The following is an 11,063-nucleotide window of genomic DNA, read 5'->3' on the forward strand; positions in this document are numbered from 1 at the left end:
CACACACACACGCGCACACACACACGCCCTCCCCCTCATCCCCGCCCCGCCACATCTCCACAATGCCTGGAGGCTGGTGGCCGGGCGAGGCCGACCCGGGCATCGAGCTACGCACAGTGTCACCGCCGCCCAGGCCGGAAGTCCGCGACGTGGACGACGGGGAGACTTCCGACACGCCGGCCGAGGCGGCGGATCCGTGCGACAGCCGGCCCACCGAGCACCACGGCCCGAGCATTCCCCCAACAGACCCGGCCCCCCGGGGGATCCTCAAGCGCGCGGCGCCCGGGTCGCTGGCCTCCTCGGAGGGCCTCCCCTGGGCCGGGCCCGGGATGCCGGCGTTCGCGGCCGAGTCGCACGGCTCGCACGGGGACCCGCATGGGAACCGGCCCAGGGACCGGCAGGGCGATCGCCAGGGCAGCCTCGCCAGCGCCTCCAGCGACCATGTGGCCGGGGCATCGAGCGAGGCGGTGGCCAGCGCGTCGAGTGGCACGCTGGCCGGCGGCCGGCCGGCCGGGCTGGACCACCGCATCGCCTCCATCTTCACCTGGGTGGCGGACACCTTCAGCCTGCATGACTTCATCGAGATCGAGCATGTCCCGGTGGAGGATTTCCCCTTCGCGGGGCTGGCGGCCGCCGGGTCCAGCTCCGGGTCCGAATCCGGCTGGGCCCCGGGGCCGCAGTCGCCGGCCAGCGAGGTCGACGCGTATGCCCGGTCGCCGGGGCATGTGGCCCCGGTGCCCGGGGACCTCCGCCGGGGGTCCATGCAGCAGCCGCCGCGGCCGCCGCTGGCCGCCGGCCGTGCGGCGGCCCACCACAACCGGCGGTCCTCCACCCCCTCGACGGTGCCGCACCTGGAGGGCCGGCGGTACTCGCTGTCGGCCGGGGGCCGGCATGACCGCCAGGCCCCGGGGCCCGGGGCCACGATGGTGGTGGCCGGGCCGCCGGCCACGCCGGACCGCTCGACCTCGCCGGCCCCCGGGCTGACGGTCCTCTCGGCCACGGCCCCGGGCGGGCGTCTTGCCACCGCCGGCAGCCTGCTGGCCGGGCCGGCCAGCGGGGTGGCCGCCCCCGGGCCGCTGCTCACGGTGCGGCCCTACTCCCCGGTGCGTGTGCAGCGGGCCGGCCCGCGGCATGCGCCCTTCATCGGCGAGGCGGAGTTCCGCATGCCGTCGACATTGGCCCCACTGGCCCGGCCGGCCCTCAGTGCCAGTGTCCTGTCCATGGCCGGTGGCGAGGGGGCCTCCCCGCCGCCGGGGGCCTATTGGCCGGGGGGGTCCCCGTCACCGAGGCCGGCGCCGGCGGATGGCGGCCCGTCGGCCCTGGGCATGGGCCACGGGTCGGCGGTTTCCTCGCCAGCATTGTCGCCGTCCTCATCGAGCCCGGGCGCGGTGTGCTCCTCGGCCTCCTCCTGCTCTTCCTCGGCCTCGGCCTCCTCCTCCTCCTCCTCCTCCTCCTCCTCCTCCTCCTCCTCCTCCTCGGCCTTGGGCTCCCTGCCGAGCCCATCGTCGATGGAGGCCTCTTCCGCGGGGTCCGGCCGGTCGGCCTGGGCGTCGGGCGAGCTGCACCCGGCGCCGGGGGTCCCGCTGCCGGCGGCCACCCGGCCGCGCATCCGCATCCGCCTGAGCCGGCGCCCGGAGGGGGACCTGGCCGATCCGTACCTCCGGCCGCCGACCGTGCATGGGCCCGGGTCCGCGGCCCACGGGCCGACCTCCGGCGTCCGGGCCCTGCGGTCCAGCCACCTTCGCTTGGCCAGTCGGTCGGGGTCCTACGCCGGGTCGTGCGACTCGGCGGTCCTGGTGGTGACGCCGGTGGACCTGTTCTTCCTCGGGCGCAAGTGGCAGTCCCCCGGGGACAAGCGCCGGGAGCGGCGTCTCGTCCGGCAGCTGGACACGTCGCGCCCGGCGCGACTCGTCGCCCGGCCGGGCCAGGCCACCCCGGCCGCCGTCGACACCACCCCCCCGGATGTGACGCGCGACCTGGCGGACGGGTTGCCGGCCGTGCCGAGCCTGGCCGCCACCCCTGGCGGGCCTGCCGACCGGGTTCCCTCCCTGGCGGCGGATGCCGCCCCCTTGCCCGGGCCTGCTGCCACCATTACGGCGATCCCGGTGGCCGATCGGCGGGGGTTCTCCGCCGGCGCCGGCGGCTTGACCATCCACACGGCCGGGTCGCCGAGCACCGCCGGCCCGGCCAGCCCCCTGGCCATGCGCACGCTCACCGGCACGACCACCTCGGCCGACTCGGCCCCGGTGTCGCCGGTCAACCCGGACATTGACATCGCCTCCTTTTTCGGCACCTGGAGCCCGGGGGACCTGGACCCCGATGAGGAAGAGGAGGAGGAGGAGGACGACGACGACGAGGAAGACGACGAGGAGGATGACGAGGAGGACGGCGAGGAGGATGACGCTGACCCGAGCGGCCCCCTGGGCGCCGGGAGCATCACACCCCCGACCGATGGCGGCTCCACCTCACTTGCCTCGCCCTCGTCGGCCCCGCAGTCGGCGGCCGAGCAGGGCGCCGGGGTGGTCGCCGCCCCGCCGCCAGCTGCATTGCGCGTGCGCTCTCCCCGCCTGGCTCCCGCCCGGACGCGGTGCGTTCTCTTGCTGCTCCCTGCTGCTCCCTGCTGCTCCCTGCTGCTCCCTGCTGCTCCCTCTCTCCCGCCGCCGCGCGCGTGAGCGCCTGCACACACGCCTGCACACATATCCTCACATATCCTCACATCTACACCCACACCCCCAAATGCGCACGTCCATGCTCACCTTCGCACCTCCTCGGGACGCGGCATGCCGCCACGACAGGGTGAGCCATCCGCAGTTTGCGGCCGGGCCATTGCCCGGCGGCCCGACGGACCGGCCGGCACCGAGCCTGGTGGCCGGGGCCCGCGCGGCGGCGCTACTCGGCGCCCGGCGATCCTCCTGGGCGCCCGTGCTGCTGGACATGAATGCGCGCAATGCCCGCGGGGGCATTCACAACAAGGATTCCTGGGCACCACGGGCGGCCGGCGGGGGCCCGGTTACGGCGGCCCCGGCGCCGGGCTTCGGCCCGAATGACCTGGCCGCCTCGTCGTCGCGCGGGGGCCTCGCCTCGTCGGGCGGGCCTTCGCCCCAGCCCGGCGGGCTGGCGGGGTCCGTGGGCGACGGCCCGGCCGGGCCCGGGCTGCTGGACGCCAGCTCCTCGGGGGATGCCCTGCCGGGGCCCGGGTCCGGGGGTCCTTCGCCCAGTCGGTTTTCCTGGCGCGGGCGTCCGGCATCGATGGTCGGGCGCCCGGTCGAGGGGGCGGACGCCCAGCGGCCCGGTCGGGGGACCGGCGGCCCGGCCTCCGCCGGCACGGTGCCCGGCCCCGGGCGAGCCGCCCTCGGGCCGACCCGGCGGCGGTCCACCATCACGTCGGTCTTTCGCCGGCCGCGCACGCGCTCCGGCTCGGACTCCGACCAGTCGGTGGATGTGGGTGCTTCTGGCGACCTGCGATCCTGGCATGCCTCCTCGTCGCCCTCGCCGAGCGGGTCCTTCGGGTCTTCCTCCGGGGCGTCGGCCGTGGAGGATGCCGAGGGGGCCGGGCTCCGGGTGCGGCCGAGCTCCCCGCCGCCGCCGCCGGCGCCGCCGCCGCCGGCGGGCCCGGAGGCGGCCGACTTGCCCGAAGCCTCGGCCCCGGATGCGGCGCCCGGCATGGGGCTCGCCCCCGGGGCCGGTGCCGTGGCCGGCGTGGCGGCGATCACCATGGCCGAGGGCACGGCCGCGACACCCGCCCTGCAGGCGGCCGCCTCCCCGGGGCCGGCCGGGCCCGTTGTGGTGGTGGCCCCGAGCGCCGACCCGGGCCGGGTCGATGGCATCGGCGCCACGGTGGCCGGGCCCCCCTCCCCGAGCCAGGCTCCCGGGGCCCTCCGACGGAATACCTACTCCACGTCGGCCCCGTCGTCGGGGCTGTCCTCGGCGAGCCTCTCGCTGCCGGGGTTCCGCCGGCAGCGCTCCGACCAGTCGGTGGCTTCCTCCATGGCCGAGGGGCCGGCGTCGTCCGGCCGGCGGCCCGGCACCCGGCGGCGCTCCCAAGCCAAGGACATGTCCCCCTCCAGCCGGCCGTCCATCGCGGCCGTGGTCATTTGGGTGAATGCCCTGCTGATCACCATCGGCGTGGCGGTCATCGTCACCGTGGCCCTGGTCGGCTCCAGCCGGTACATGCTCGCATGCCTCGCTCTCTTTGCACCGGCCACCGGCCGCTCCCCCTTCCCAGCTAACCCGCCTCGCCGGTCGCGCCGCAGCGAGACCACCTCCACCATCCGCTCGCTGGCCAACCAGCTGGCCAGCCGGGCCCAGATCAATCTGGACCTGGCGCTTGACAATGCCGAGGCCCTGAGCTCCGTGCACTTGCCCTACTTCCTGCACTTTGGCCACACGCCGGCCGACTGCCAGCGTGCCTCGCGACCGCTGCTCTACTCCATGCAGCATGAGTCCCTGCTGGTCAGCATGGTCCACCTGTCGGACGGGCTGGTGCGTGCATGGGTCTCCCGTCGTGGGGGGGGGGGGGGGGGGGGGGGGGGGGGGCCTGTAGCCCCTCTCTCCGTGCCCCTTTCTTCGCTTTCTCTTTGCCGCCCTCCCGGCCGCCATCGCTCCGCCCACCTTCCCCTCACCAGCCCCACACCGATGATCACATCTGCCCCCCCCCCCCCTCCTTTCTCCCTGCGGCTGGGCGGCCCGGCTGCCGCAGGGGAGTTTCTGCGGCGCCTCGCGCGCTGGCACCTCGCCCAAAGACGACCTCGGGGTCCGAGTCACCCGCATGCAGCCTCCGGCCGGGGACCCCACCGGCCCGGCCACCATGCAGCTGCAGGAGTTCCTCCACCATCCGGAAGCGTGCTCCCTGTCGGACTTCTCCTGCCCGGTGTTCGACTACCCGCCGCCGCTCGGGCGGGGCCCGGAGTTCTCCCGCTCGTATGACCCCCGCACGCGGAGCTGGTTTCAGGCGGTACGCCGGCTGGCCCTTCCCGAAGGGCTTTCCTGCTGGCTTTTGCCCTCTGCCTCTCGCGGTTGACTGACACCCGATGCCCCCCCCCCCCCTCCCTCCTGTGCGCATCTGCCCGCCAGGCTGCCGCCACCACCGGGCCCGTGTGGTCGGATATCTACCTCTACTCGTCGTACCACCGCCTGGGATTCACGGTTCGTGGCTACTGTGTTGGGGTCCTCCCCTGCTGCTCCCTCTCTTCCTCCCTCTCTCTCTCTCTCTCTCTCTCCCTCTCCCCCGTCTCAGCTCATCCCCTGCCGACACCGGGACTCACCCATCACCGGGTCTCGCCCACCACCGGCCCCGGGCTGCCTGCCGGACGCACACGCTAGACCGCCCTCCGGGCGGTGCCCCTCGACAGTGCGGCACCCAGGCCGGCCAATCACCCGGTCATCATGTCGACGGACGTTTCGCTGGCCGAGTTGTCCACCTCCCTGCGCAAGCTCCTGACCGAGGTCCAAAGCCAAGGGGACATGGCCTCCTTGGGGGTCGTGTCGAATGGCGCACACCTGACCCGACGCTCGGCCCTGACCCGGATGGCCGATGCGCTAGACCGGCTGTGGCCTGGCCGTCGGGCCGGCGCTGCCACCGCCTCGCCCACAACCGGGGATCTCGGCGCGCCGACACTCTTGCTCCTGGATGCGAAGGGCTTCCTGGTCGGGGTGGCCTTGAGCGAGAGCCACCTCGAGAGCGCGGTCTCCGGATCGGGCTCCGGCGAGCAGGTAAAGCTGGTCAAGACCCCGGCCGAAGGTGCGTGTTTTTTCCTCTCCCTCTCTCTCTTTTTCTCTGTTTCTCTTTTTCTCTGTTTCTCTGTTTCTCTCTTTCTCTGTTTCTCTCTTTCTTTCTCTCCCTCCCTCCATCTCCCTCCCTCCATCTCCCTCCCTCCATCTCTCTCCCTCTCCCTCTCTCCCTTTTCTTCTCCCTTTCCACGGCGTGTGCGTGCGTGTGTCTCGACCGCCATACTCACCCCGCTGCTTGGCCCTCCCCATGGACAGGCTGCACGCACACTTGCTCGGTTCGTGACTGTTGCATGGTGCACTCGCAGGACAGCGACAATGCGCACATTCGCCTGATTGCGTCGTACCTGGTCGCCCGTGGTGTCATCCCCCCGGCGCCGACCGGCGCCCTGTCTGTGCCCGGCGCCCCGGATGCCGCTGCCAACGATGTCTCCTCCTCGCGGACCAGCCGTGTGACCTACTTCGAACCGGACGACCGGGTGCGTGCGCCGCGGCCCTGTCGCCTCTGTGGGCTTGCCATGCCGACATGCCTTCTCCTTTGGCCCCCCTGCTGACCCTGATGCGCCCGCCGGCACATGGACCTGCAGCTGTCCATCGCCCACCTGCAGTATCACCGCGGCTCGAACCTCCGGTGGCGCATCGTGGCGGCCTTCGACCGGCAGCAGCTGACCCTGGCCCTGGCCCGGCGCTATGGCACCATCGTCTCGGTGGTGGCGGTGCTGCTGCTGCTGCTGTCGGTCTTCTTGTCGATCCTGCTGAATCGCTTCCTGACCAAGTGCGTCGCATGCCGCCGCATCTCTTTGTCTCTCCCTTTCCCTCTCTCTGTGTGTGTCTCTCCTCCCACCCAGACGACTGCGAGGCTCACCATCCCGCTTTCCCCTCCCTCCCTCCCTCCCTCCCCCCGCACGGCCAGCCCCCTGCTGGCGGTGATCCGGCACCTAGAGGAGGTGGCCGCATTGCAGGAAAGCCCGCAGGTGGTCAAGCGGCGCTTCCGCCGGTTCTCCTTCTTCCCCACCTTCCGGTCGCTGTTCTCCTCCTCCGAGAAGATAGACGTGTCGCCCTCTGACGCCAGCCTCGCCACCGTTGGTCAGCCACGCCGGGCAGGCGGCTCCTCGTCACTGGTATCCTCCAGCCGGCTGGAGATCGAGGAGGTCAATGAGATCCGCGACGGTGCGTGCATTCGCTTCGCCACGCCACGCCTCGGCGGCCGCGTCCGTTGTTTTCTGCCCTGGGCGCGGGACATCGCCTCCGCGCTCCTCGCAGCTGTTGCCGCCGACTGACGCTCCGTGCCCCGACAAACTGCCGGCCGCTCTCTGCCTTTGGGGGGGGGGGGGGGTCTCGCCCGGCGGACAGCCCTCCTGTCCTTGCGCGTCGGGTTGATTTCCTTCCTTCGGTATGCCCCGCGGCAGGTGGTCACGCTGTTGGTCCGGGAAAACCGCCGGCCCATCCTCGGCGTCGATCCCACCGAGGTGACGGTCATGTTCTCGGACATCGCCAACTTCGCCGACCTGACGCAGGCCTTCGATGATGCCCATGTGGTGGAGCTTCTCCAGTGCGTGTGCACACACCCGCACGCACGCACGCACGCACGCACGCACGCACGCACACCTCGGGCTGCTTTTCGCCGGTGCCGCTCGCAACCCCTCACGCTGACACGCCCCCCCCCCCCGCCGCGCCCCTGGCCAGGCGCTACCTCTCCTCCACCATGAGCGTGGTCGTGGCCAATGAGGGGCTCATCGACAAGTTCATGACCGACGCGCTGATGGCCTTCTGGAATGCCCCGGAGCCGTATCCCTACCCGGATGGGCATGCGGCGGCCGCCTGCCGCGCCGCCCTCGAGGCCCTGAGCAAGATGGAGGCCGCCCGGGCCGACTGGGCGCTGGCCGGCCTGCCGCATGTGCAGGCGCGCTTCGGCCTGCACACCGGCATCTGCCTGGTGGGCAATCTCGGCTCGCGGAATCGGCTGAGCTTCACATGCATCGGGGACAATGTGAATCTGGCGTCCCGGCTGGAGGGCCTCAACCGGGTGTACGGCACATCCATCGTCCTGTCCGGGGCCACTCGGGCCCAAGTGCAGGGGTCCTTCGTGACTCGGGTGCTGGATAATGTCACGGTCAAGGGCAAGGCCCAGCCGGTGACCGTGTGCGAGCTGATCGGCCACAATGACGTGGTCAGTGCCAATGTGGCGGCCAGCATGCGCTCCTTCGACCAGGCCCTTCAGCTGATGACCCAGCGGCGCTTCGCCCAGGCGGCCGTCTTGCTGGAGGCCTTCCAGGCCCAGTACCCGGGGGATTTGGCCTGCCAGGAGCACCTGGCCCTGGCCCGGCGCCTGGCCGCCGACCCGCCCCCCGACGAGTGGGTCTTCCTCCGGAAGATGGACACCAAGTAGCGAAGTGCCGCCTCGGTGGCGTCCCCGTCCCCCGGTGGGGGGAGGCGTGGCCGGCTTGCGGTTTTGCTGCTCGGCCACGTCCATCGGCGCCGAGCCCCCTCGCCCTCCCTCCCCCCCCCTCTCTCTCTCTCTCTCTCCCCCATATAAACCTGTCCTTGTTTGCACATCCATCACCAGAGCCTTGATGGCCCCCTCGGCGCGCCCTGGCGAAGGCGTAGCGGGAGTGGCGCCCCGGCCCGAGCCAGGAGCCGGAGGACGGGGGGTCACACAGAACAGCGAGATCTATTGGGACAAGTGCGCCCCGATGGGGGGTGAGAAGGCTCTCGTGCAGGGACCGGCATGCCCGGTCGTGCGCGCTCGGGAGAGAGAGAGAGAGAGAGGGAAAGGGACAGGCGAGGCAAGGCCCATGCGAGGAAAGAGGCAGGCCGAGGGGGCAGAAGAGGCGGCGGGGCGGGGAAAAAGAAAAGCGCGGCCCCGGCCGCGGCCAGGCGCCCATCCTTGTGGAACTAGTAGAACGGGAAGCCGTAGCCACGGAATTGGACGACCGTCTCGCCGTCATGGTCCGCATGGCCATCGCCGGCCATGGGGTCGCTGTCGTCGTCGTCGTCGTCATCGTCGTCGTCGTCGTGGTCGTGGTCGTCATCGCCATGGCTGTGGTCATCGTCGCCATCGTCGCTGCTGGACCCGTCGCCATCGCGGCTGCCGGGGGTGCTGGAGCCGGAGCTGGAGACGATGCGCGTGGCCGGCGAGGGGGCCGCCGGGGCCGAGGCCGGCGCGCCGCCGACCGACACCGACCGCGCCGAGCTGGCCGCCACCGCCATGGGGGCCGCCGGGCTGGCCGGGCGCGAGGCGTCGGCCCCTGGCAGGGTGGCCCGCGCCGGGGCCGGACTCGAAGGGGGTGACCGGGGGTCCGGCGTGCTGGCGGCCGATGGCTTGGCCGGGGCGCTGCCGGCCGCCGGGCCCTTGCCGCCGGTCGAGGGCTTCGACGGGAGGAGGGCGCTGATGTCCGGCAGCGGCTGGCGCCAGTAGTGGAAGTCGTTGAATGCCGGCTTCGGGGGCTCCTCCGGCAGGTCGAGCAGCTCGTCGGGCGAGCTTTCCACCGAGATCCCATCATCCGGCAGGGAGTCGCCCGGCTTGTGGGCCGGGCGCTGCAATGTCAGGCGGCGCTTCCGGCGGATGACAATCGGCGGGAACATCTGGTCCACGATGTCATTGATGTCGGAATAGCTGCAAGTGCGAGAGTGGGCAGGCGGACGGGCGGGGGGTCGTCAGAGCCACAGGATGGGCCAGGCGGGAGGTGGCAAGGGGCACCGAACGCACGTCGACCGGTAGGTTTCGACCAGCTCCAGACGGATGTTGCCACTGGGGTTGATTGTGAAAATGCGTTCGATCGGCACCATGACAGACTGGTAGCTCAGGGCGTCCTGCACGGCGGGGACGGTGGGACGGAGGGCGGCGGTGTCAAAACCGGTCAGCGCTGTGTGTGTACGCGATGGAAGAGGATGGGGGGTAGGGGAGAGGGGGTAGAGGGCTGGAAAGGAAAAGAGGGAAAGAAGGGAAAAGAGGGAAAGAAGGGAAAAGAGGGAAAGAAGGGAAAAGAGGGAAAGAGGGGAAGAGAGGGAAGGAAGGGAAAAGAGGGAAAGAAGGGAAAAGAGGGAAGGAAAGGAAAGAAGGAAAAGAGGGAAAGAAGAGAAAAGAGGGAAGGAAGAGAAAAGAGGGAAGGAAAGGAAAGAAGGGAAAGAAGGAAAAGAGGGAAAGAAGGAAAAGAGGGAAAGAAGGAAAAGAGGAAAAGAGGGAAAGAAGAAAAGAGGGAAAGAAAGAAAAAAAGACCACGGCGAGGGGACACATACCGTCGGCCGGTTGCCGAAGCCCGCATAGAAGGGCTGCGTGTCGGCCGGGAAGAGCTTGAGGATTTCCCCGAGGGCGGCCATCTTGAAGACGTGCGGCTTGCGCTCGATGACCTCGCGCGTGAAGGCCGCCAGCAGGCGGTCCGGCGCGCAAATCAGCGGCCCCGGAGGCAGCCGATGCATGCGCGGCTGAAGCGACCCGTCGGCGTCGCGCGGCGACGACACCAACATCAGCGTGGCCGAGTCCAGGTGCGTCGAGGGGGAGGCACTGGCGCCGGCGCCGGCGCCGGTGGCGTCGGCCGCCGCCGAGGTCGCCTGCCCCGGCGTGCCGATGGCCCGGGGAGCCGAGGCCGCCGGGCGCAGCGATCCGCTGGACCCGGACCGGGACAGGGCCCCGCCCGGGCCCGGGGCAGCCGCGGCCCCGGCCCCGGCCCCGGCCCCGGCCGCATGGGCACCCCCCCCGGCGGCCTCGCCGGCAATGGGGCCACCGCTGCCCGGGGGCGAGGGCGGCTGCAGGGGGCCGCCGCCAGCGGGGGCCAGACGCGGCGAGTCCGATGGCGTCCCGCCGCCAACCGGCGAGGCCGGGCCCCCGCCATTGGCCACCAGGGGCGAGGCGGCCCCGGAGGCCGGGGCCGAGCCGGCCGGCGACACCCCCGCCAGCCCGCTGGATGCCGGGGCCAAGGCCGCCGACAAGTGCGACTGGAAGAGCCCCGACGAGGAGGGCGAGGGCAGGGCATTCGGCGGGGGAGACTGCTTGACCGACCGGAGGAAGCCCCGCGTGGAGTTGGCCTGGCCGATGGCCCGACTGGTGACATACATCAGCCGGTACCCATTGGACGCGATGTTGCTGAAGAGGGTGGCCACGCCGGAGTGCGTCCAGTCACGCCCGACCGCCGTGAAGATGTGCCCCAGGGCATCGGACTTGGTGATGGTCCCGTCGATGTCACTGATGACAATCTTGTCCGTGTAGTCCCACAGGTAGATGGTGGCCGCGCAGCTGGCCCCCTGCCCCGGCGACTCGATGGTGAACTCGATGTGGTTGGGCCCATCCTTCAGGTCGAGGGCCGACTGCGGGCCCGGCGGGGGGGGGGGGGGGGGGG

General features: G+C 71.6%; 2 protein-coding genes across 2 annotated transcripts in view; one reads left to right on the top strand and one right to left on the bottom strand.

The window, feature by feature from the left end:
- Nucleotides 1–62: 62 nt before the first annotated feature.
- On the top strand, nucleotides 63–8,244 carry H696_01389 (hypothetical protein; the record flags this gene model as incomplete). The annotated part of the gene is made up of 11 exons (XM_009495284.1): nucleotides 63–2,587; nucleotides 2,796–4,166; nucleotides 4,254–4,482; nucleotides 4,700–4,954; nucleotides 5,074–5,145; nucleotides 5,323–5,740; nucleotides 5,986–6,206; nucleotides 6,315–6,502; nucleotides 6,641–6,897; nucleotides 7,081–7,279; nucleotides 7,414–8,244. The coding sequence occupies 11 exons, from the start codon at nucleotides 63–65 to the stop codon at nucleotides 8,114–8,116; spliced, it is 6,438 nt and encodes a 2,145-aa protein (XP_009493559.1). The 3' UTR covers nucleotides 8,117–8,244.
- Nucleotides 8,245–8,496: 252 nt separating this feature from the next.
- H696_01390 (hypothetical protein) overlaps nucleotides 8,497–11,063 on the bottom strand; it is a 5,840-nt gene continuing 3,273 nt past the window's right edge. The window contains exons 5-7 of the mRNA XM_009495285.1: nucleotides 9,967–11,031; nucleotides 9,437–9,540; nucleotides 8,497–9,343 (exon numbers count right to left, since the gene is read on the bottom strand). Coding sequence (XP_009493560.1) covers nucleotides 8,623–9,343; nucleotides 9,437–9,540; nucleotides 9,967–11,031 — 1,890 coding nt within the window. The 3' untranslated portion in view covers nucleotides 8,497–8,622. The remainder of the gene's footprint in view (nucleotides 9,344–9,436; nucleotides 9,541–9,966; nucleotides 11,032–11,063) is intronic.

Source organism: Fonticula alba (genome assembly GCF_000388065.1).
Source record: "Fonticula alba strain ATCC 38817 unplaced genomic scaffold supercont2.2, whole genome shotgun sequence".
Classification (NCBI taxonomy): Eukaryota; order Rotosphaerida; family Fonticulaceae; genus Fonticula; species Fonticula alba.